At 35.4% G+C, this 27,450-nt stretch overlaps 1 protein-coding gene across 1 annotated transcript; it reads left to right on the top strand.

Annotated features, from left to right (window-relative positions):
• LOC131144954 (delta(7)-sterol-C5(6)-desaturase-like) lies at window positions 1–27,450 on the top strand. The gene is made up of 3 exons (XM_058093948.1): window positions 1–604; window positions 18,970–19,275; window positions 26,973–27,450. Exons 1-3 carry the CDS (start codon window positions 388–390, stop codon window positions 27,263–27,265), a joined length of 816 nt encoding a protein of 271 aa, XP_057949931.1. The 5' UTR covers window positions 1–387; the 3' UTR covers window positions 27,266–27,450.

The following is a 27,450-nucleotide window of genomic DNA, read 5'->3' as shown; positions in this document are numbered from 1 at the left end:
GAGCCCAAGGGTCCCAAGTTATACAAGGAAAGGGTAAAAATCCAGTACTCTTTTGACCTCCCTTTTCCACCACAACTGGTAATCAATCCTGAACGTAACATCACAAAAGCTTCCAATCACATAAAGTTTTAGGGTTCAGAAGGTGAGGACACATTGCTCTTGATGGTTCGCCATTCCACTTTACTTTCCTCCCCGAAGAGTCCTAGTTCTACAGGCTGGGCTCTGTAGCTCACGCTTTGTTCACGCAAGTCTACTATTCTCTGTAACTCTGTACCGCCTAGGAATCTGCACGGTTCCCGCGGTGTCTCTTCTTCTTCTCCTCTCTGCCGACTTCTCCGGCGACCCCTCGCCGGAATCGACCAGCGGCTGACTGGCGAGCACAGCCCGATGGAAGATCGTCTACGGCTGTTCCTGGCGGAGACCACATTCTACAATGAGATGGTGCTAAGCAGCCTCTTGCCGGAGGGAGTTTGGCGCGCTTTGCCCCACTTCTTCCAGACGTGGCTGCGTAACTACATTGGCGGAACCTTGATTTATTTTTTATCTGGTTTTCTCTGGTGTTTCTATATTTATTACTGGAGGCGCAACGTTTATCTTCCCAAAGGTAAATCCTTTTTTTTTTCCTTCATATATGCCCCCCCCCCTTCAGGCAAATATCAATGCTAGTGTTTTTTATGTTTGACACAGATGAGTTTCTTTTAGTTTTGAAAATCTGAATCTGACCATCTGGATATTTTTTCCGTTCATCTTGATGATTATGTTAACGTGGGCTATCTCAATGATTTGTTTTATTTTACTTTTTTGGGTTAGCTCTTTTTTTTTTTTCCTTTTTGTTCGGTTTATTTTTTAGTTTAAGATTTTGGTATAATTGATGGATATGTTAAGGGAAAAAGGGATAGTGGTTTTCTTTACTTTTAGTGAAAAGAAAAGAAAAGAAGGGATACCGCTTTCACTCCTTTTTGTTAAATAATTGGAGAGAAACGAGCGTCACTTATCTTCTATGTTGTTTGGATTATTTGAAGAGAAAGAAAAGATTTAATACTGTTTAACAAAATTGACTCTCATTTTGTTTTTATTTTTAAAAATTTTTAATCATATTTGATGTTCTTTTTTATTTTCTCAAAAATTTATCGTAAAGGCGGTCTCTTCTTTCCAAATTTCGATACTTTGAGAGATTCAAAAAGGGCGTATGATGGGTTTTAGTCTCCCTCTTCTTTTCTTCATTTCTGTCCATTTATTTTACAAAAAAATGCAATACAAACGTGTGATTTGGGTGGGGGGGGGGGGTGGAGAGTTTGATTCCTCGTCTTCTCTTGAATCACCTGACCAAAACTAAGTTTGCGAGCTTGTTGGTTTTTCTTTTGCTGTCATAAATTGTATAAAAATTCATTCACAAATTACATGCTTGTTGGAGCAAATCATTGATCATACTGACATCTCTTATATAAATATTTTCCTTCATATTTTCAGCTCTGAAATGATTGAAGAGTATAAAGGGGGAGCTTTTGATTACTTGAAAGGAGCTTAAACTGATTATTTACTTTTCATGATGCTTTTCATGTGTCAAATGATCTACAATTGTGTTTTTCTAGTTAGAAATCACAAGATAGACTTGGGTTAATGGAGTCTGTCCATCCTTGAATCCCTTTTGTTATTTTAGAGGAATGTGTTTTTGCAATTTGTTTGCTACTTCGTCAAATTTTATCTTTCAATTCATCCATTTTGATATTCAAATTTTAGCAATGCTAATTTCATGAAACATGTCTCTTTGTTGCCATGCTTCTTGAACAAATAAGCATATTGAGGTCTAAGTTTTTTGCACGACATTCTAAAAGTGGGTTGGTCGTTGAATTACTGTTAGAGAATTGTCTCTGCATCATGGCTTAGTTTGGGACTTGGTGGTTGAGGATATCACAAGGAGGTTCGAGGGATGGAGAGGCTCTTATTTTACCATTGGAGTTCGAGTTACTTTGGTTCTAGCCTTTCTTCCTTTGATTCCTTTTTACAATTTATTTGTATTTACTATTTAGGATCCCAAATTGTGTTTTCCCTATCAATAATAAAAGATGATAGGGAAAATTTATGTTGTGTTATGGGTATTAGTGACAGGCATCATTTGGTTAGATGGGGGATTGTATGTGTTAATGGTTATTTGGTCATTTAGTATTATTAGTATGTGCTAGAGTTATGTTAGTAAGTGTGAGTTGTATTATGATCATTGGTATTGTACTTGACGTATATTATAAATAGAGGGAGAGACCTATCATTGATATTAGGTCCTCCATTTTACCCAATTAATCAACATGGTATCAGTGCAAGATCCAACCTAAACCCAAAGCTCAAACAAAAAACAAACCTTTAAGCCAATCCTAAACCTCAAACCTGCTGCTATAGAAGGATAATTTGCACAACCAAAGACCAGAAGGAAAGTTCAGGAACTGCTGGAAAATGCTGTAGTCACTGAAAAAAATCCTGGACACTGCTGCCCTTTCAGAAACTCAAAGAAACACCTTGTATTTTGCAAAGATAATCACATAGCCACCTCAGAACCTGCTGATCTGCTTCCTTGTGAAATTTCACAGCCAGATAGTGCCCCACATGCTGGCCGGAAGGTGGCAGCTCCAACTCCACATGCCAGTGCATGAGAGTTTTTTTAGCAAGATTTCTGCTTTTTTTTTCCAGGAAGTTTTAAATACCTCCATACCTCATACTATCAAGTTGTTCATCATGTATTTTGTTCAAAAAAATTAACTTATTGAATATTTACTCGGAGATTAAAAGGGAAGTTTTATAGGATAGCTATAAGACCAGCCATGCTATGATTGGAATGTTGGGCGACGAAGAAACATAATATCCAAAAAGTAAAAGTTGTCGAGATGAGAATGCTTTGATGGATGAGTGGTATAACATTGAAAGATAAATTAATGAATAAACATATTCGCAGTGAGTTAGGTGTAGCTCCTATAGAAGATAAGAGAGGGACGACTCAGATGGTATGGACACTTGCAACGTGGGCCACATAGTGCACCAGTGAGGAAGAATGAGTTAGTACTGTGGGGGGCAGTAGAAGGGGTAGGGGTAGACCTAAAATAACTTGGGAGGAGATAGTGAGTAGGGATTTAATATCCCCAAATCTATCAAAAGAAATGGTCCATGATCGCATAAATTGGTAGAAAAAGATTTAATATAACTGACTCTACCTAGTGGGAATTAAGGCTTGGTTTTGTTGTTTTAATATTCACTTGGAGCATTGTGTTAATGTTTGTTTGGTACTGTCAGAGCTGAGTGTAAGATTTTCCTTTTTTTTTTTTTTTTGGGTCTATGGAAGCCTTATGCTGGTTAATTGTGACTCATATGTGGTGGGTCACCTTGTTCGTGGTCGCTCCAATTGTTTTGGTGCTGTGTATTGGTTTCTTGGGGCTGTCTCTAAGTTTCTTGGTGATGTAGGAGCTTGCCCCGAGTTATTTGTAACTTGTTCACAGCGGATCACCTTGTTCGTGGTTGTTTTGATTGTTCCAACAATTAATCTTGTTATCATTGGTCTATTGGGATGGAGTTTTGCAAATGCCAAAAGTATGGTTCCCTCGTTAGTTACTTGTTTGAGTGAACCACACTTTGTTACTATATTAGAGGAGGAATCGTCTCAACAAGCATCTTATCACATTGCATCTTTTGCCCAAAAAGGTAATCCTATTTGTATGTCATCTGGTATCTCTCCCACTAGTCCTTGGGTTATCAGTTTTGCTGCCGCGGACCATATGACAGGTGCAACAAACATCTTTTCCACATTCTAGTATTTTAAAAAATCTTCCTTGAGTTACCCTTGTTGATGGGTCCACTACTACAATTCAAGGGATAGGAACAGTAAATCCTACTCCCTCTACCACTACTTTTTGTTTTGTTTTATACATTCTTAATCCACTTTCAATGTTATTTCATTTAGTAAGCTTACAAAGTCACTTAATTGTTTTGTAACCAAGATCTTAAATTCCAATTTTGACTAAAATTTTGAAGCTCCGAAGGTATGGAAATTTTGATGGAATTTTCGATTTCAATTTGAGAAGTTAATAGAAATTAAGTATAAAGCATAGAATTCTTTTATGGAACTTTACAAATGGATGGTTAATAGATATAATAATAATATAAGTATTAAGACTAATATATTACAAGCTAAATACATCTATGTTGTGTATGAGGTGCAATAGTTGTAATTGTAACATGGTTTTAAATAAAGGCCGCGACCGTTACGTAACGTTTTGGGTTACCTATACTGTTACACACCGCGAAATTGGTGAGAAGAAAAATCACGGTTGTAGCAGCCGTTACGGATTGCGACGGTTATGTAAAGGCGGCTACGGCCATTACGTAACCGCTATAGGATTGTTACATAAAAAAAAAATTTATTTTTTACTTATCACTTTTTCCCTCTCATTCATAGATCATTCTCAATATACCATATGTCGACGGGGGGAAAATATTATAATGAGGATGATAATGATACAAAATTTACTATTTCTTTAAATACTCACAAGAGATGCATTAATTAACAATTTGAAAAATGCTAACTTAGGAAAATATTTTATTTTGACCATATTAGTAATGTGATATTTATGTTCTATATTTTTCAACTTCAACCTTCTTTCTTTTCTACCTATTTTATATTTGTATTATTCGTTTGTCTTATGTGTTTAATAGATTAATGGAGTGTATAATGTATCTTGTTTTATTAATTTATTTAGCACACATATGAATTTATCACAAATAAGAACAATGAGAAGTATAAATACGTACACACGCGTAATTTTTCTATCAATAGTGGTTTAAAACAAATGTAAACGTGTTGCCCTTACCAAAAAACTTAGTTACTCGAACTAAAGGATCTAAAATACACTAAAACTCTTTCTGAGAAGAGCTAAAAGCTTAAAACATGCAAGTATACTAATATGCACAAGGTTGTGCGTGCTTCAAAAAAATTCACGGCTGTTATACCCGCTTCTTGTTATGTAACATCTGCTACTCCCGCTTCCCGTTACACCTGTTATGTAGTAAACATATTTGTAGTGTAATGTGTATTAAACATATTTGTAATATAATATGTACATTAACTATATTCAGTTAATATGAATAAAATTTATAAATCAATTATATATTATTTAGTATGAAAATAAATATAATTTGGAAATAAACAAGAACAAAACCAAGACTTAAGTCCCACTAGGTGGGTTGGCTATATGAATCATTTTCCGTCAATTTATGCGATCATGGATCATTTCTTTTGATAGATTTGTGGATATTAAATTCTAACTCACTATCTCCTCCCAAGTTATTTTAGGTCTACCCCTACCCCTTCTACTGCCCCCCACGGTAACTAACTCACTCTTCCTCATTAGTGCACTATGTGACTTACGTTGCAAGTGTCCATACCATCTGAGTTGTCCCTCCCTTATCTTATATTTTATAGGAGCTACACCTAACTTATCGTGAATATGTTCATGTCTTAATTTATCTTTCAATGTTATACCACTCATCCATCTAAGCATTCTCATCTCGGCAACTTTTACTTTTTGGATATTCTGTTTCTTCGTCGCCCAACATTCTGATCCATATAGCATAGTTGGTCTTATAGTTGTTCTATAAAACTTCCATTTTAATTTTAAGGGCATTCTACGATCACAGAGCACACTTGAAGAATTTCTCCATTTTACCAAACCTGCTTTAACTCTATGAATTATTACATCATCTTCAATTTCTCCTTCAGCTTGCATAATAGATCCAAGGTGTCAAAATCTATAAGTGCTATTTATTTCTTTATCATCAAGTTTAACTTTCTCTCCAATGTCCCTCCTATCATTACTAAAATTACATTTCATATATTCTGTCTTATTTCTACTTATCCTAAAGCCTTTAGATTCCAAAATTTCTTTCCATAATTCTAACTCAGCCTCTACTCTGTCCCTAGTTTCATCAATTAAAACAATATCATCTACAAACAACATAAACTATGGAACCTCCTTTTGAATACTCTTAGTCAGTTGGTCCATCACTAAAGCAAAAAGATAAGGACTTATAGCAGATCCTTGATGTACACCTATGGGTGATTGGAAATTCTCTAGTTTCTTCATTTATAGTCCTTACACTAGCCATTACTCCATCGTACATATCCTTAATGACATCAGTATACCTACTATATACACCCTTTTTTTCTAAAACCAACCATAGAACTTTTCTAGGTATCCTATCATATGCTTTCTCAAGGTCAATAAATATCATATGCAAGTCCCTCTTATTTTCTCTAAACTTTTCCATTAATCTTCTTAAAAGAAATATAGCTTTCGTGGTAGATCTCCCAGAAATAAAACCAAATTGATTTTCTGATACCTTCGTTTCTAACCTTAATCTTTGTTCAACTACCCTTTCCCATAGTTTCATCGTATGACTCATAAGTTTAATTCCACGATAGTTATTACAATTTTGAATTTCTCCTTTATTTTTGTATATAGGTATTAAAGTGCTTTTCTTCCATTCATCTGACATTTTCTTAGTTTCTGTTATCACCTAAGCATTTCCAAACTTCAATTGGGATGTTATCTGATCCTATAGCTTTCCCATTTTTCATCTTTTTTAGTTTAAACTTAATTTCGTTAACTCTAATTTTGCGAATAAATCTCATATTTTTAGTCTTTTCCTCATTTGACAATTTTAAGTTTAAGCCTTTTATTTGGTTTTCATTAAACAACTTATTAAAGTAATTTCACCATCTTTCTTTAATGTCTTTGTCCTTAACCAAGACAATATCATCCTCACTTTTTATAGATTTTACATTTCCTAAGTCCTTACTCTTCCTTTCTCTAGGTTTGGGAAGTTTAAATATATCTCTTTCCCCTTCTTTGGTATCTTATCTATCATACAAATTATTAAATGATTTGTATTTAGCTTAACAAACGGGTTTTTTCTTTTTTTTTTTTATGCATCTTTTCTCGCCTCCTTATACTTTTCAAAGTTATCTCTGTTTCTACATTTTTGCCACGTTTTATACCAAATTCTTTTTGTCTTTACGGTTTTTTGAACATCTTTATCCCACCACCAATTTTCTTTACTATTCGAGAATCTTCCCCTTCATTCACCTAAAATCTCTTTTGCTATCTTTTTAATAGAGCTAACTAATCTATTCCAAAGAGTATTTGTATCTATCCTATCCTCTATAGTCCGATTCCCATCTTTGATCATTTTATCTTTAAATTTTATTATATTTTCTCCTTTTAGGTTCCACCACCTAGTTCTCTTACACTAGTTTATTTTATCATTTTTCTTCCATTTTTTAATACATATATTTAACACAATGACTCTATGTTGTGTGGTTAGACTTTCACCCAGAATAACTTTACAATCTTTGCATGATAAACGATCTACCCTCCTAGTTAAAAAAAATCTATTTGACTTTTATTTTGTCTACTTTTAAATGTTATTAAGTGTCCTTCTCTCTTCTTAAAGCAAGTATTCATTATACTAAAATCATATGGCGTAGCGAAGTCTAAGATCATCTCCCTAGGGTCATTTTTATCTCCATATCCATATCCTCTATGTATCCTCTCATAATTTTTATTATCCCTTCCAACGTGTCTCAGATCTCCTCCTATAAATATTTTCGCAGTCTTTGGTATGTCTTGTATAATACTATCCATATCTTTCCAAAATTGTCTTAAAATTTTTTGTTAAACCGACTTGAGGAGCATAAGCACTAAAGATATTTATTATCTCTTGTCCTAATACCATCTTGATTTTTATATTTCTATCCCCTACTCTATTTACATCAATAACGCTATCTTTTAAGTAATTGTCTATAATAATTCCTACTCCATTCTTATGTTTTTCTTTTCTAGTGTACCAAAGTTGAAATCGTGATTTATCAATTTCTCTAGCTTTCTCCCCCACCCACCTAGTTTTTTGAAGGCAAATTATATTAATTCTTCTTCTGATCATTGTGTTCACAATTTCCATACTTTTACTCGTAAGTGTCCCTATATTCCAAGTTGCTAATCTAATCCTTGTTTTCTGAACTAACGTCTTTACCTGCCCACGTCCAGAAGAATGATTAAATTAAATGTTATTGTAAGTTTAATTTTTCATTTAATTTTAGAAGCCCTTGTAATAATCTTTTGTTTCATTAAAAAAAAAAAAGATAAATTAAGAGAGAAATTTCTCTTTGCGACTAAATTTCACGTTTGAATTTCAAGGAATTTCATTGTATAGTTAAAATTCTGATAACTTTCGCCAAAATTTTGAGCTTTTGATAAATTTCGGTTGATTTGTTCAAATTTCGATGGAAATTATGCAAAACGGAAATCGATTGCGCCATTTTATTTCAAAGGTTATGGAAAGTGGAAATTTTGATGGAAATTTCAACAATTTTGTGGAAATTTAAGACCTTGTCTGTAACCTTCGCTCTTGATTTTGTGGTTAATTAGGATTTGAAGACGAGGATGACAATTGGCACAAGACGTGAGACTAGTGGTCTTTACTACTTTGAGTCTCTCTCTCCTACCATTGCTTGCATAGTCGTTGCTAAACCATTTCAAATCTTTTGTTGCTTTGGTCATCCATCCTTGGACAAGTTGAGACAACTAGATCCTACCTTGAGTTCTGTGTGTAATCTTGAGTATGAGTCTTGTCAATTAGGAAAACATCATCATGTTCCCTTTGCTTCCTAGGTCAACAAATGAGCAGTTAGTCCTTTCATGCTAGTCCATTCTAATGTTTCGGGTCCTCTCACGTCAAAATTGGGGTTTTAGTACTTTGTTATATTTGTTAATAGCTACTCCTGGATGACTTGATTGTATTTAATGAAAAATCGTTCTGAGTAACTTTTGTGTCTTTTGCTCTCAAATAAAGACTCAGTTTGATATGCCAATGAAGATATTTTGTAGTAATAATGCTAAGGAGTACTTCAAGACGCAATTCAATATCTGTATAACTAATTCTGGTATGATCCGTCAATCCTTTTGTGCTCCCGCTCTAATACAAAATGGAGTTGCAAAGTAGAAAATAGACATATTCTTAAAGCCCCTTGTACCCTATGATATCAAATGAATGTCCCCAAATTTTTTGGAGTGATGTTGTGCTCACAGCTTGCTCCCTCATCAATAAAATGCCATCCTTTGTCCTTGGTGGTAAAATCCCATATTCGGTTATCTTCTCTAAGCCTCTTTTGTTCTCCCTTCCTCGTATATTTGGCTATGTGTCCTTTGCCCATCATTTAACTCCAGTAAGGGATAAGTTGGATCCTCGCCGTATCTATTTTTCTAGGCTATTCCTATACTCAAAAGGGACATCGATGTTATATCCCTACTTTACATTGATTCTTTGTGTTTGTCGATGTCACCTTTTTTGAGTCTACACCATACTATGCTTCTTTGAGTTTTGTTGACCTTGATGGGTCCCTCCCTCTGCCCTGCCTTCTAGATCCCGACCTATTATCTATGCCCAATCCTCCTACATCTTCATCCAGTTTGAGTCTTTCTTATCACTTAGCATCCCAATTTGTAGGTATGCACACGGCGACTCAAGGGAGAAGAGCCTCTTCTAGCTTCTACTTCTGCGCCTCTAGTTTCCTTGTTAGATGATCTTATTTCCCATGATGTTGATCCTCTCATAGCTATTTGGAAAGGTAAACACACTTATACCCAACATCCAATCTCTAATTTTGTTTGTTATGATCTCGTCACCCTCGTTTTATTATTTGGTTAGTACTATCTTCTGTTGCTCTTCCAAATTCTATTTCTGAAGCCCTATCCAATTCTTGGCAGGGTACTGCAATGGTTGAAGAGATGCATGTGCTACATGATAATGATACTTGGGATTTGGTGCCTCTTCCTCCTGATAAGTGTGTGGTTGATTGTTGTTGGGTGTACGATGTGAAAGTTAATCCTAATGGTGTTTGAAGGCTTGCCTTGTTGCTGAGGGATATACTCAGGTGTACAGTTTGGATTATTCAGACACATTCCCTCTGGTCGCTAAACTTGCCTTAATATATTTGTTCATCTCTAGCCACTACTTGTCATTGGTCTCTATATCAGTTAGATATGAAGAATGCTTTCCTATATGTTGATCATCAGAAGGAGGTCTATATGGAGCAACCACTTGGGTTTGTTTCTTAGGGTGAGTTAGGCTCATGTGTTGGCTTAACAAATCATCATATCAATCTCTCAGAGCATGGTTTGTCCGATTTAGTGTTGTAGTACTTGAGTTTGGCCTCCGATGGTGTGCAATAGATCACTCTATTTTTTATCGTCATACTCCATTTGGCAAGATTTTGCTTATTGTGTACGTGGATGACATTGTGATCATTGTCACCAATGATCAAGGCATCTGGGACTTAAAGCTTTTCCTACAGAGTAAGTTTCAGACCAGGACTCGAGACCATTGAAGTACTTGTTGGATATAGAAGTAGCGAGATCTCATATGGGAACCATCTTGTCACAGAGGAAGTATGTTCTTGATCTTTTAGATGAGATTGGGCTATTGGGATTCAAACCTGTTGATACACCCATGGAACCCAATAGTTAGTGTTAGATATGGGTCATTTGTTGCCTAACCCAAGATGGTATCGAAGACTTGTTGAGAAGTTGAATTATTTCATAGTCACTTAGCCAGATTCGTCTTTCGCAACAAGTGTTGTGAGTCAGTTTCTCGATTCCCTGAGAACAAGTCACTGGATGTAGTAATTCAAATTTTGAGATATCTTAAAGATGCACTAGAGAGAGGTCTCTTTTATGAGGATTGGGGTCACACTTATATTTAGGGATATACAGATGTAGATTGGGTCGACTCGTCTTTCGACTGAAGGTCCACAACCGGGTATTGTATCTTTGTTGGTGGTAATTTGGTTTTTGGAAAAGTAAGAAACAAATTGTGGTGGTTTGGTCAAGTGTTGAGTCAGAGTATAGGGCTATGGCTCATGCTACCTGTGAACTTGTTTGGTTGAAGAACATGTCGGACGAACTGGTTTTTCCACATTATCAGCCTATGGAGTGAGTGTAATAATCAAGCTGCTATTCCTATTGCCTCCAACTTAGTCTTCCATGAGCAGACAAAGCATATTGAAGTTGATTAACACTTTGTTCAGGAGAAACTTGTACAAAAGCTCATTACAACCATTCATGTGAGGTCTGATTTTCAGCTTGCTGCTTTGTTCACTAAAGCCTTGGGAGGTGCTACTATGAAATTCATTTGTAGCAAGCTAGGAGCATATGATACATATGCTCCAGCTTGAGGGGGAGTGTTATTAGTTATTTGTTCATTTAGAATATTAGTATTTGTTAAGAGTTAGTAAGTTTGAGTTAGTAAGGGTATTATGTTCATTGGTTTGTACTTTTTATATATTATAAATAGAGGGAGAGACCTATCCTTGATGTTAGGTCTTCCATTTTACCCAATTATTCAACAATGTATAGGTCATAAAGTGAGCATGGTTTGGCTGTAGAGAATTTGATGTCTAAAAACATTTACTTTATGGGGAGGTGGATATGGCAGTTTCCTCAGGGGTAATCCCACTTTCATATCGTTTTGAGACCTAGTGGTTGAGAAGATCTCTAGGATGTTAGTGGGGTGGAGGCGCTATTATTTTACGCTTGGGGGTTGAGTTACTTTGATTGAAGTTCGTCTTTCTTCGATTCCTATTTTGGATCCTTGTATGTGATGCCTCTTAGTTAGGAAAGATAATGAGGATTTTTTTAATGGTCTGGTGTGGATATTAGTGAGAAGCACAGTCTTTCGGATCTTATGATTTGTGACTCGATTCATATGATTTTTATCAATTCTGCATCAAATCAATTCGGATCTTACTAATGAATCTAAAAACAATTGAATCATTGTCAAATCTATTGATTCACCTTGTGAATCTAATGAATTGATCGGAATCCACCAATTCAAATGATTTTGGACCTATAATATCCTAATAGATCCAACTAGTTAAAAACCCCAAAACAATTTTTTTATTGCTTTTATTTTTTGCATGATTAGCTTCCATTCCTTGCCTGCGTTAGTTTTGTGCAAGAGAAGAAAATAGAACTTTAAATCTTATGTTGCCTTAACAAAACCATTGTTCAGTCTTGGAGGAGTATATTGTTTTGCCATTGAGAAGAAGGGGCTGAACACTCATTGGCTAATATGATATGCTTCATTGCACTGTTAAGATTCAAAAGTTGATTTTTTTTAGTAGTTTGTTCAATTATAATAATTTTTTAGGTTATTTTTTTCCTTTCTTCCTTGAGAAAGAATATGCATGAATGTTGTTTTTTTTTTTAATTGTTGATACACACCAAATGTTCAGTTTTTTTATCATTTTTTCTTGATTCCTTCCCTTAAACAACATAAAGTTTGATTTTTTATTAATATTTCTTGATTTGTTTCCTTACGTTTCATTTGTTTAGGGAAAGAATATGCATGAAATATGATTTTTTGAAAATTTTTAAATTTAAATAAAGGGTGCCCCTGCATATGCAAGGTCCAGGGAAGGGGCGGACCATGATGCGTCTATAGTACGCAACCTTACTAATTGCTTGTTTTTCGTATATCAATACATGCATGTCATTTAGATTTGATTTTGGAAATTTGTACAGAATCTTTCAATTTGATTTGATTCTCAATTGTTGATTCCCAAAATTGGAATTTTGATTCATGATTCAAATCTCAATTTGACAACTACTGTGAGAGGGATTGTCTGGTTAGATGGGAGATTGAGTTTTAGGTAAAGAGTGAGGGTGTCTGTGGAATTTGATGTCAAAAAGAATTTCCTTGGTGGGTGTGGCACTTCCTTTTAGAATTTGATCCTCATGGCATAAGGTAAGTGTATAGAAAGTAAGGGCATCAATAGAATAAGTGGGATGTTAGAGCTAGGGTCAATAGCAGCTAAATGCCAGTCTTTGGCAATTAATTTCACAGATTTAGCATTTCTTTCCTTCCCCCCCCCCCCCCCCCTTTTAGGTAAGGTTTAAAGCTGGTACTGGAGATAAGGTTTAGGTTTGGGAAGATTGTTGTATTAGGGTTTTAATTTCCCGGAGTCTCCCCATCTTCTCGCACCCAAAAAAAAAAAACAGCTCTCTAGTCCTCATAATGTTTCTATTGATGATTTTTCTTACATCAATGGCTTTCCTGGAAGTTGCTGGTTGGTTATTCATTGGCACTAGTTTAGCTGACAATGTGTTTGGAAGTCCTTGGTGAAACAAATATTTTTCAAAGAGCCAAAAAAGAATTCCATTAATTTCTGGTTTTTTTTTTTTGATAGACAGAGAAATTTTATTTAGTGTAGTGCAGAATGTATAGCCAAAAAAAAACTTGATCTGTTCCAATTCTTCATTTCCGCTGTATCCTATTATATGGAAGGCGAATCAGGAAACCTTTGAAGGCTCTCTCTGCCAATGTATGTGTGCTCTGGTGCAAGAACTCCTGGACAGCTTCTCATGTTCTTTTGCACTGCGAATTTTCTTGGAGGATTTGCAATTAAGCTTTTTGGTATTATGGGAGAGAGTTGGGTATGTTACGCTTGTTAACCATTTCTTTAATAGGCTTTGGAAGAAGGAAGGATAGGGCAGCATTATGGAAGTGTGGCATATTTAATGGAGAATATGGTTGGAGTGTAATGCATAGATTTTTTCTGGGAAAAAGTTAAATTGGGCGCTGATTTGGGACAAAATTAAGTATTGGGCCTCACTGGTGTGTTGGTTTTGGATTCTTCAGAGGGACTAGTTTCCAATAGTTACAAAGAAATTGGAGGAACATGGTGGCTTGTTGATCTTTTCTCTGTTTGTTGTTCTGAGTTGTTTATTTCTAGTTTGTTCCAGATCTTTCTCAGGAGATGTCTCATTCTCCCTCTTGTAAATTATTTTCCTATTAAGGAAAATTTTGTTTGTTAAAAAAAAAAAAAAAAAACAAGAGAGAAGAAAAGTAAAGGGAAAAATTAGGGGGAATAAAAAAATCCTCCCATTACATCAGAAGGAATTAATTTCAAAGCTCGCAGTCAGCTCACTAACCTTATTTCCTTGTTGGACCAACACATTTCCTCATTTAATGAGGATGAGAGAATGTGGGAGGGGAATTCTTCTGGTATTTTTACTTCTAATTTTTTTCTCTCCTGCCTACTGAAAATCCATATCCCTAATCCTTTTCTTTGGTACGCTATCTTTGGAGGGTTAAGGTGCCAAGTAAGATTCAGGCTTTTGTGTGGACTGTAATTTTGGAAAGGATTAACATGCATGATCTGCTTCAGAGGAGAAGATCCTATATGGCTCTCAGTCATGATATTTGCTTCTTGTGTTGTGAAAATAGCGAGTCCAATGCCTATCTCTTTGTGCATTATAAGGTGACTCGCAACTTTGGAATGCCCTTTTCTCTCTAGCTGGGAAAGAGTGGGTGGCTTCTCGAAAGGTGAGAGACTTGCTTTAGTTTAACTTCAGGGGCATTGGAAAGAACAAGAATGGCAGAGCTCTATGGTGTGCGGCCGTTTTTTAATCCTTTGGACCTTGTGGATAGAAAGAAATGCTAGGATTTTCAGAAGTTGATTGACTTCCCAACGACTTTTTTCGGATAAAGTGACTTTCCTTGCCTCTTTGTGGCTGCACTCCTTAGGTTTCTTTAGGATTTTCTGTTGTCTAATCTCATTAGAGACTGGAAGGCTGTGCTTTTGTAATTGTTTTTGTTTTGTATTATATTTTTTTGTTCATATATTGGTACTTTCCTAGCTTTTCTAGCTGGTTGGAGATGACTTCATGTCCTCCATATTATGTACTTCATTTTCCAGTTCTAATAAATGATCTTCTTTTGCTATTAAAAAAATTACAAAGCCCGTAATCTAAACCCAAAAGGCAAACAAAATGCAGTAGAGCCAACCAATCCTGCTGCATGTCTTCTTTAGAAACATGGTGAAAGAATCCATTTTTCGACACCACAACGATACAAGATAAACCACTCAACTCCAAAGCAAATTTATTAGATACAGCCACACCTTTGAATATTTTAGCGTCTGTCCAACCAAACACACCAAATGATAGCCATAACAGTGCTTCGCTATAAAACTTTCCTATCCTTTCCTTTACCAAAACCTCTAAATGTGGTGGTACAAAACACCTTCAATGCGGAGTGGGAGCCCAGTTTTCACCAAATATACCAAATAATTTACTCCAAATAGCGAGTGTAAAAGGACAATGAAGCAACAAATGTGTGCAAGTCCCTCCACTCCTAAAGCAAAGGACACAAGTGCCCAATGATAGGGCTTTATTAGGTCTTTTTTTTTCTGAAGCAAATTATCATTATTGATTCTTTCAAGTCTCACAGTTCAAAAGGATTTTATTTTCGTGGGAGCCTTAGCTTTCAAAATCAGTGGACACAAAACAAAATTATATGCAGTAGATAACTAGCCGTTTTTATCCTTTGGAATAACTTGATGAATTTAATTTTCATTTTTTTGGGGTGTAATCTAAATGAGAGATCAGTAATTATGTTCTTCTGCTAGATTCTCTTGATTCAATTTGGTTTTTAGAGTGGAGTGATTGTAGTTCTTGGTTTCTGGATTCTTCCTGGGATCTTTCTTCGAAATAGTTCTTTACTAATCTCACCCATGTTTTTAATATTATTCTTTTTTAGCTACATTTCTTTGCTTGGAAATTTAAGATTCCTTCCAAATTCATAGCTTTTAGGGGCACTGCAGCCCTTGAAAGAATTAACAATAACAACTCCTTTAGTGGAAAAGGTCAAATGAATCTTTGTCTCCTGATATATGTTTGCTTTGTTACCAGTGCTGACACAATATTTCATTTCTTCTTGCATTGTTGCTATTTGTGGGAGATTTGGAATAAGATTTTTTATTTTTTGATGAGCAGTGAGTTTGTCCTTCTTTGGAGTGTATGCTTTCTCTTTTTCTAGGGGGTTTTGTTGTTGGAGGGAGGGCAAGGGTTTGTGAAGAAGTACTATATTCACTATGACGTGGTGCATTTGTTTGGAGCGTAACACTTCTTCTTAGGGAGTGTTTGGTAAAATTAAGTGTTACGGGTTGAACATTGAATTCAAGTATGGTTTTGTGAACCAATTTTGATTTGAACTTGAACTAGTCACTAAATCTAAATACTAAATTATTTTGATTGTTTGGTGTCTAATATTTGAATTGTGTGTGTTTTTTCCTTTTTTTTTTTTTTTTTTTTTCAATTTTAACCTTTTCAACTCTTAGGGGCATGATAAATATTTGATAAATTAACAAACCATTACATAAACTAAGGTTTTTAACATAATATAAATAATATTTTCTTGTCATACATTTAAGTAATTATTATAAATAAAAATATATAATTTATTTTTTTATACAAAAATAAATTTATAATTTTATTTTAACATTTTGGATGTTGGATTTTTTGTCATTTTCAATTTTTAAAAGGGACGAAATTGGAAAAGAGGCCTTTGAGCCCACTTACTGAATCAGATAAGTTTTCTATTAGAGGAGTTTTAAGAAAATTTAGAGCTGCCACCAAGCAATCTTATGTTGGGTTAATTCACTTATTTAGTGAATCATTTCAAGATATAGCCTTTATTTAAAGTCCATTCAGATAAAAAAAATGCCCCTTGAGGGTGCCTTTCTTTGTGTTGATCATTTGTGGAGGAGGGTGGTATTTTGGAATGATTTTGGACTTGAAGGAATGGATCACAATGTTGGGCGACCAAGAAACAAAATATCCAAAAAGCAAAAGTTGTCGAGATGAGAATGGTTAGATGGATGAGTGGTATAACACTGAAAGATAAATTAAGGAATGAACATATTCGCGGTAAGTTGGGTGTAGCTCCTATAGAAAATAAGATGAGAGAGGGACAACTCAGATGGTATGGACACTTGCAACATAGGCCACATACTGCGCCAGTGAGGAAGAGTGAGATAGTTATTGTGGGGGGCAGTAGAAGGGATATAGGTAGATCTAAAATAACTTAGAAAGAGATAGTGAGTAAGGGTTATATATCCCTGAATCTGTTAAAAGAAATGGTCCATGATCGCATAAATTGGCGGAAAATGATTCATATAGCCGACCCCACCTAGTGGGACTTAAGGCTTGGTTTTGTTGTTGTATTGGTGAGCTGTAACTTTTTAGCTTTTTGTTTCTTTCTCTTTGGCTTTTTTTTTCTTATTTTTTCGTTTCTTTGACTAGGGAGATGCCTCATTCTCCTTTTTGTATATTCTCTTTTCTCTCTTAATATATTATTTGTTTATAAAAAAAAAAAAACTAACATTGTATGGAACTTGAGATAGAAAGATAAGGCGGATCCCAACTTACTGCAATCTTGATCAAGTAGTAAAAGTTTTCAAGATCACGCGGAGGTTGTAATGCCCCTGGGCAAGCTCATTAGCCCAAGAACTTTTGGGCTTGTCAACTGTTTCAAAATTATTAAGCCAAGTTGTTTGGTAGTTGGGCTTCTAGAGGGACCTGGATACCATTGATTACAAAAAGAAGTTTGGTAGTCTGCTTGCCCAAGCTTTTAAGCCACGTAAACATCTCCTCCATAATTGATTTGGGGACATGGTCTTAAATTTGTATGAAACTGTTGAAAGTTTTGTTGAAATTTCTGCTTTCCATCACCCTTGAAATTGATATGGCAGTCAGTGTTTGTCAAAATTTTCACAAATCATCCAAAATTTAAAATCAGAAAAATTTGTTGAAATTCTAAGTTTCTAACTACAAAATGAAATTTTCTTGAAGTTCAAATTTGAGATTCAAATGCCAAATTGAAATTTCTCCCCTAATTTGTTTGTTTGTATAATAAAATTGAAATCAAGGACTATTACAAGAAGGATATGAATTTATAGGTTTGAGACTTACGAATTTCACTTAGTATCTATGGTACTTTTTATAGGTTTGAGACTTATGAAATTATATGAAAACCACTTAGTATCTATGGTACTTGACCTTTTATGTCTAAATTATCTATAATTATAATTTATAAATAATATTTAACCAATTTATTAATTTCATTTATATTAATTGAATATATGATTATCTTATTACAGTTATTGGACCTTATACCCCAATTACCTGCCCTTGATGTATTTATTTATGATATTTTAGTTTTAAATCATGTATATTATGTCTACTAATAGTTTCTAAAATTTCATAAAATTAGTTGAAATCAAAATTTAAGACCTTATTGGGATTAGGTTCACAATCTCCACCACGTAAATAAACAATGCTCTTATTGTGTCAGGAGGGTTAAACCAGGTGATGTGAGATTCAGGAGGTGGCTTGTACAAAATCTAAAGGTGGCACTCCATGATTGATGCAGTACTCGCACTGCATAACACTTTGTTCCCACATTTTAAGCTAATGTAGGCTCTAACACCATTGTAATGATGAAGGTAAACCCTCTGTCCAAATAACTTTTGGACTGGTCAACTAGTACAAAATGCTTAAACCAAGTTGCTTAGTAGTAGGCTTATCCATGCTTATAAGAGACACAAGTATTCCCTTCTCTATCAATCTGGATTTGGGACTAGGATATAGCTCAGACATGAGACATTGAATTTTTGATGAACCAATTTAGTTATGTGAACTGACATTGTCTTGCAATTAGGGATCTTCAACAGATATTTGATTTTTTAGTTCAACTTGATTGCCACAGGATAAAGACAATTTTTAATCTACTCAAGCATCTCCTTTTCACATTATGCTAATATTGCTCTAGATTCTAAGCAATTTTAAACTTTCATGATTTTCCCTTTTATATGTAGTTGCTTCAGTATATCTCTGTCAGATTTGAGTTATTTACAAGAGGTGCTGATTCTTTGGGGAATGACACTTTGTACATTAACTATTATTTAAGTATGTTAGGTGAATCTATATGAGCCTAATTAAAGGCCGGGATATTCACAGTACTTAGGCTTGCAGTATTTTGGTGTAGTTCAAGTTCACATTTTTTGTCTATTCTTTTGAACTCTTGCTGCAGATTCCATCCCTTCAACATCTGCTATGCTCTTGCAAATATCTGTTGCAATGAAGGCCATGCCGTGGTACTCTGCTCTACCAACTATTTCTGAATATATGATTGAAAATGGCTTGACCCAGTGTTTCCCTAGGATAATTGATGTTGGCTGGGTTGCCTACTTTCTGTACATTATAATTTATCTTGTAATTGCGGAGTTTGGGATTTACTGGATGCACAGAGAATTGCACGATATAAAACCTCTGTACAAATATCTTCATGCAACACATCACATATACAACAAACAGAACACTCTTTCTCCATTTGCAGGTAAGTTCTAGATCTTTCTATTTATATCTCATAGTTAATTATGTGCCATTCAATTTTAACATTTTTGGGTAATAGAAAAGATATATTTTGCCGCCTTTGATCAATAAGTTGGCTGGCCAAGAGCAAAATGTTGTACACTGGCAAATGCTTCTTTCAACTTCTATTAGGTTATGTAGCAATGAATAAATATTCTAGTTCTATGAAGCATAAACTCTTGCTCCATGTCTATGACAATGCTATGTTGCATGGATACAGACATGGGGGACAAATTTGACTCTATACTTGTACCCTGACAAGAATTCTGAAAGAGAGAAACAGTAAAAGGCTTGGATATGCCAACCAATAAATTCTTTTTGTTCTTCTAAACAAAACTCTCTCTCTCTCTCTCTCTCTCTCTCTCTCTCACACACACACACACACATTTATATTTTAACAGATCCCAAAGCTATATGGTTATTTAACTTTCTTTCCATAAGTTCAAATGCTGTATTCACAATAATGCCTGTACCAAATTTCTTAAAAGGAGGACTCCATATGCTTCTTTTTTGAATACTCTTTTTTCTGCAATAAAGTTTCTTCTTCCATTTTTTTTTTCTTTCCTATAAAAGTCGATATATTCCTAGTAAATGTCCACCCCATGTTGACCTTGTGTTTAGAACTTTTAAAGCAAGAAATTTGTTTCTAGACTAGAGGTTTGATGGCTGGACTTGCAAACAATTCCCTCATCAAAATATATGTTCTATCTAATATTAATGGGGCTCATGGCAGGTTTTTTGTTTTAAAAGAGTTGCAATTATCGAAGCTTTGCTCACTTGGTGGACTGGTGCCATTTCATCCTGAGCATTTGACAAACTCTACTTATTAGCTTTTTGTTTTGGTTGTGATCAAGCTGAAGATCAATTAGTGCATCCTCAAACTCTTTTATACCTCAATCCTGAGTCAAGTAAGCCTGATGCTGTCTACCCAGTATAGAAGCCATTAGCGAGAAAAGAAAGCCAAGCAATTCTCATTTTCTTCAATTCTCTGTCTGTCTTTCAACTAGAATATATGTGCCCCGGAATATTTCTCTTTCTCTATCTCCCCTTTTATGCATATGAGAGTTTGTACAGGTCTTTCTGGGCTGAAAGCCAATTATGATTCCTCACTTTCAATCTTTGTACCTTAAACATCAAATAACAATGGATGAGACTCCAAACTATTATTCATGGACTTTTGACTTCTTACCCTTTGCACAATGAAACTAATGAAGGCTAACCTTTTTCTTTTTTCTTTTTTCTTTTTTCAAATGCATCCACCAACTCTTTCATATCTCAATCCTAAATCATTGTAAGCCTGATGCTGCTTACCCAGTAAAGATGCCATCAGCAAGAAAAGAAAGCCAGAAATTCTCATCATCTTCAATTCTCTGTCTGTCTTTCAACTAGACGAGATACATACCTTGGAAATTTACTGTTTCTCTATGTCCCCTTTTGCGGGTATGAGAGTTCGTATAGGAGGGTCGTTCTGGGCTGAAAGCCAATTATGATTCCTCATCAATCCTTGTACCTTAAACATCAAATAACAATGGATGAAACACCATAATATTATTCATGGGCCTTTAACTTCCTACCCTTTACACAGTGAAACTAGGAAGGCTAATCTTTTTTTTTTTTGGCTTTTGTTACTGATTTCGATCATAATTTAGTTCCACATCATCACTAAGGCAAAATTGATACTTAAAGCAGCTAGAGAAACATTCAATGCATCAGCTTGAAAAATTTTCAATTGTAACAATCTTCTAGATTTGTTCGTCTTATCTGATAAAGCTGTGTTAAGGGGGCAATTTTCTTATTATAACTGCTTTGCAAATTTAGTGTAACAGGAAAATTTTCTCCTAAACCACAAAATCCCAGCCCAAAGTTGCTTTTTGTTGGGAAGAAGAGAAAATTCCAGCTTAACTATTATGCCATAAGACGAATCTGGCTTTCTTTAGAAAATCTACTCTTCAAATATTTGTATGCTTTGCAAAATACCTTTGATGACCGGTGTGGTATAAGTCTTCTTATTTTCTGAAAAAAAAAAAAAAAAAAATCACCTGTAGCATCTTAGCCATGAGCTCTAATTGGAAGCTAAACTTTTCTGCCAAGTACTGCCTCTATTTTCAGATCTCTAGGCTTACTTGTGAATTGTGATTGATTGTTTCACTGGAGAATGTCTTGCATTCTTTAAAAAATTCAAAAAGTTATCTATGCATAAAATGTTTCAGCACATTGTTTACAACAAGAAAGTTATCTATGCATAAAAATTTGCTTTGCGCATTTTTTACTCGTTTGTATAGACTGTCCTCTTTGCTCAATGGATGTATTTCTTCGCTCTTTATTTCATATCGGGATGATTCTCTTGGGATTTCCATTTTTGTAGGACTCCTAGTGATAGGGAGGTGTTGGAGCTCACCTCCTTATTAAAATTGTTGGAGGGTAGTCTTCTTTTCGATCGGTGGGGCTACTAATAGCAGATTATTGGGATTTTTTTTTTTGTGGGGGGGGGGGGGTGTTCTCTAAGAGTTTGATGTCAATAGAAGGCCATAAATTATGCCTTGTTAATAGCTATTAATCTAGGCTGTATATATTTTCATAAATAGGAGAGTGCTTACCATGTATAACATCCTAAAATCACTCTATGTAAATTAGCTGGCTTACCATATATAGCTTTTTAAGATCAATCTGTGTAATGAACATGTATAGATTTAAGTTTCCTTGTATAACTGACAATCTTGCCTATATAATGAAAGACCTTTTTCAAAAGAGAGGACAATTCGAACCATTCTGTTATGGTATCAGTGCCATTCTCTAAGAAATCTCAGTCCTGGTTTTCTCAGTCATAGCCTCAGAACTTACGGAGAAGTCAGATAATGTTTGTCAGATTCACTGGCAAAAATTATGCTGCTTGGGAGTTTCAATTGGAGACCTTTCTCAAGGGTAAAGAGGTGTGGGGACATAAAGATGGCAGCAGCAAAGGGGGATCTACTGCGGAAAGGTCTGTGGCTGACAAGGCAGCTTGGGATGCCAAAGATAATCAAATCGTGTCCTGGATTCTTGATTCTATGGAGCCACTCTGATTCTGATTGAGTCGTAATCTCACCATTGGTCGAGACTCTTGCAGCCGTCACAGTCGTCGTCTTCGTCTTTGAACTCTTGCAGCTGTCTTCTTCGTCTTCTTCAACAGATCTTCATCTTCTTCTTCAGTTCTTCTTCTGGGTTCTCTCTAATTCTGATCAAGTCGTAACCTTCATTGACAATGAAGGTTCTCACATGGTAACGGTGTAATTTTCTTACAAACAAATTGATGCTTATGTATAACCTGCATCAATTTGAGGGGGATGTCAATAGAAGGCCATAAATTAAGCCTTGTTAATAGCTATTAATCTAGGCTGTATATATTTTCATAAATAGGAGACCATGTATAGCTTCCTAAAATCACTCTATGTAAATTAGTGGCTTACCATATATAGCTTCCTAAGATCACTGTGTGTAATTAACATGTGCAGATTTAAGTTTCCTTGCATAACTGGCAGTCTTGCCTATATAATGAAAGACCTTCTCCAAAGAGAGGACAATTCGAACCATTCTGTTATTTGACCAATAAAAAAATATGCTTCCTGCTTCATAGTTCTATCTAGAAGCCTAAAGTACCCTATATCTGGATGTTTGTTCTTCTTGTTTTAAAAGTTGAGAATGTCTTCTCACCCATTCCTTCATTACTTCTTTTCATGGAGGGTGTGGATTAATCTTTTTGGCTTATTTGTAGAGTTGGGTCTGTCCAGAGTTGGTGGAGGATTCATTGGCTATATGACTTTCAAGTTTAGGGAGGCGAAAAGGTGGTTCAACATTGCGTTGATGTACAATTTTTGATCTTTTGTGGGAGGGATTTGGTTGGAATGAAATGCTCGAATTTTTATTGGAAAGAGGATGTTTTCAACTATACTTTGGGATAGGATTCAATCTCTGGCTTCCTTGTGGGCTTTTGCAGTAGGTTGTTTCATAAGTCTATTTTTCAGACTTGACGGTATGATTGGATATTTTCTGTTTTTTGTTCATCTCTTAAGGAGGATTTCTTATGCTCCTTATTGTACTTGATCTCTTTAATAAACTCTCTTCTTTTGGGACCAACAAAAATAATATATCATTATAAATATAATAAAAGTGTGTAATAATACTATATTGATGGGAATATTGTTCACATAAACTTATCCATAGGGGAGAATTGGGATGTCATGGACCATCACAATCTCAAGAATAGTGAAAGATGCTGCAAACCAAATGGTTCCTTAGCTTTTTGTTGCGAACCTCCTTTTGATTCTAGAATGCACATAATTGTATTTCAAATAAACCCTCATCATAAGACTCTTTGAAAGAGGTACATTCCTCAAAAAGCAAACCATTGTCGTGATCATCATCATCAATTAAACATTTCAATATTACTTCATCACTAGGGAGAAAAGAATCTCCACGTTCTTTGACTGCTTGAAAACTGCTAGTCTTCAACATCAGCACATAGGTTTATGACTGATTGAGATTCACCGTGACCACCTTTATTTGAGATGTACTTAGCTTGAAACTTGTTCTCACTGTATATGGTTATGTTGTAAGGTTACATCCCTAATTTCCAAATGCTTCTTTAACATGAAAATACTGCTTGAGATTCACTAAAACTTTCACTAGTTGAGATATAACTAGCTTGGATTTGTTCTCACTGTATATGGTAGCCCTACCACATGCTTCTCTAACATGGAAATTATTTCTATAATTTCACTGTCAGCATCTATTCTCACTAACCTATCTAGGTTTTCTGGGATTTCTAGTTAGTAAGTACCGCAAAGGGTCTCCCTTCATATACCCAAACTCTTAAGTATCCTGTCCAACTCAAAAAGGTCATTGTGTCATATCAATGTTATCAATACCATCTTCTTCACATCTGCACATGTAATTCTAAGAGAATAGACAAACCTCCCGACATAATATGAAGCGCTGTCAAATCGCATGCGAAATTGAAAGCAACAACAGCATATGGGTTGAGTGCATATAATATATAATGTAGCAGAAAGAGAAATACATGGGCACAACATTATGTCAAAAATGCACAGGAACATTACTTGCATAAATAGATAGGCATATTTTCACTGAGAACTAAAACATAACAATGAAAAGAAGACAAAAATAACCTATGTTTATCTGCTTGTGTTTGTGTGTGTATGAATGCAATCCACACTGTTTGCAGATCCCAAATTTCTTCGCCTCTAGCAAACACTCTGATTAGAGCCCAAACTGATATGCACAATCCACACTCTTGCACACACTGTGAAACCCTAGTAGAGCACAAACTAATACGCACAAGCCAAATCCTTGCAAAACACATGCTACCATGCATAGAAAACACTAGTTTTGTCTTCGTTTGAAGCCCTGGCAGAGCACATGGTTGATCGTTGAATTAGGGTCAATTAGCTTGCTAAACACAGATATTTGTTTCAACAAAGAAGGTGCAATTTAATATTGTTGGCCTAAGTGGCAATTCAAGAGGGGGGGATGATTGGGTTTAATGAAAATTAAAGTGCTTGATACCAAGATTTAAAGCAAATTAAACAAACTAAGCAAATACCCAAATATTAAGCAATTAAACAAAAGAGTAGGGAAGAGAGAAAATAATGAGAAAAGCAAATTTTTTATGGTGGTTCGGCTATCCCCACCTATGCCCACGCCTCTGAAGGCCAACCCCTTTGCTTTAATAGCGGCAAGGACACTAATACACCCCTTGCTTTATACGGAGGTTAGGAAACCAAACGTACCTTGCTTTAGCCTAGGCAAGGACACCAAATACAAGAGATGATTACAAACAAATTTTCCTCATAAAGAATGATTTACAAATTGAAACACAAGCTTGTAACTCTCAAAGAATAAACAATTGATGGCACAAGATTTTTATATGTGATCACAAGAAAGTTTAAGAAAGAAGAAAGAGTTTGAGCACTTAGAAATTCAATATCAATAGGTTCTCTCACGTTCCTTGGGCTTAAGAGGGCATATGTTTAGAGTTCTTGGTTGAATTAGCCGTTTTCTACCCATCAGAGTCTATTTTTTTTACCAGACCAATTGACCTGTCTCACAGGCCAGCCAACCAGGCACTAGCTGTTAGAGTGCAAAATGGCCGTTAGAATCTTTGTAAAGCAAGACTAGTCAACTGCTCACTAAGGCTGATCAACTGCTAACTTGGGCTGGTCAAGCGCTCAAGCTTTCTGCCTAGGTTGGTGTATTGATTACCAAGGGCAGTCAACCGCTTGGGCATTTTGCTTAGTCTGGTCAACTGCCCTGGCAGGGCAGCCCAGAACAATCTCTCAAATTGTTTGCATTTTTAGATCAAGTGCTATCGTGCCATGGCCTCTATATTTTTAGAGATGTACAAGTAACCAGTACCATTGAGAGAGAAACAAGTGAAATAAAGTAAGAAATAATGTCTTCAATTTCTCTCAATTCTTCAATTCTAATGGTTTGAACCTGTTGAATCACAACTTTAAACACAAAGCCATTAATACAAAATAATTTGTTATCATCAAATTAGGTTAGTGAGAACTTGGTGCTAACAAATATGGCTCTGCAATCCAGGGTACTAATTTATGGATTTTGGAACCAAGGGAGGTATTTGATAACTGCACCAAAGTTCAAAGAGATAACTTGACGATAACCATAAATCTAAGTTACATGATCATTAAATAATTAGCATGTCCTTTCCATTTCATGTACTATACTTTTAGGATTCGTCATACCCCTGCACTCCAAATCATGTTCTATGCCAGTGTCATGTCAGATTGACAGTCTCTACTCTCTGTAAAAGTAAAAAAATTTTGTGTTCATACTAATTGTAGAGACTGAGGATTTAGATGGTTCCGTCATTGAGAATATGAGGTTGGGTGCATACATGGTTATCACATGTTTTTATTCAACAATGGTGCCCCTTGCATCCATTTCTTATTGGACTGTGATATGGTGATCTATTAGCTAAGATGTCCAGGAGAAGAGAAACTGGGGACACTGATACAGCATGCATAATTGAATATCCACCAGAAAATTGTCGTCTGTACTTATTTGGTGGATTTGAATTCATGATTATATGAGCAACTGCGTTGAGACCTTGGATGTTTGATTAAGTTACATATTAATCATTTATGAAAAATTGTCATCTATGCTTAGTTGATGGATTTGAAGTTGCATGACATGAACTGCATTGAGACCTTGGTAGTATGATCAATATAGTTCATGCATATAGACTGACCGACATGTGGATATTGTGTTACTTCATTTTGAGTAGCCCAGGACCCAGTATATCTTTATAGCTCTTTAAGCATGATTTACATTCTTTGGGTGCCATTGTATTCCATATAGCATTTGAACTGATTCCAATTTTTTTCATGACACTTTAATTGCTTCTTTTTGTTGTATGCGTAGCACTTCGATTTGAGCCAACACCCTTATTTTTTGTCACCTTTTATTGCAAATTCCTCTCTCTCTCTCTCTCTCTCCTTTGATTTCCTTTGTGTTTTGTAATAAATATATTCTTATTGTGCTATAGAAGCTTAATTCGCAGATTTTTGATTACTAATGGTCCAGGTGCTCTTGGTTGGAAAATTAGTTAGTAAACTAATTAAAGAGTTTCCATCTTCTTGTCAGGTTTGGCATTTCATCCACTGGATGGGATACTACAGGCGGTACCGCATGTCATTGCACTATTCCTTGTGCCAACTCATTTCACGACACATATAGCTCTTCTATTTCTTGAGGCCATATGGACAGCAAATATTCATGATTGCATTCATGGCAAGCTGTGGCCTGTAATGGGTGCCGGCTACCATACCATTCACCACACTACGTACCGTCATAACTATGGCCACTACACGATATGGATGGATTGGATGTTCGGAACTCTTCGCGACCCATTGAATGACGCAGAGAAAAAGATGTGATGTATAATGTGCTGCTATTCCCTTGGGATTGGTCTTTCTGGTTAATCTCTTGTGCTGCAGGTGCCATCATTGCATGCTTTCATTTTTTAAATGCAAAAAATAAAAAAGAGTAATGTGCATTTTCTGTGTAACTTATGTTGGTTTTCGTTTGATTTAATGGAAAAAACCGTCGTTTTTGTCTTAAA

The sequence above is a fragment of the Malania oleifera genome, chromosome 1 (genome assembly GCF_029873635.1).
Source record: "Malania oleifera isolate guangnan ecotype guangnan chromosome 1, ASM2987363v1, whole genome shotgun sequence".
Classification (NCBI taxonomy): domain Eukaryota; kingdom Viridiplantae; phylum Streptophyta; class Magnoliopsida; order Santalales; family Ximeniaceae; genus Malania; species Malania oleifera.
Note: the sequence above shows the minus strand (reverse complement) of the source record. Positions and strands in the feature narration are given on the sequence as shown.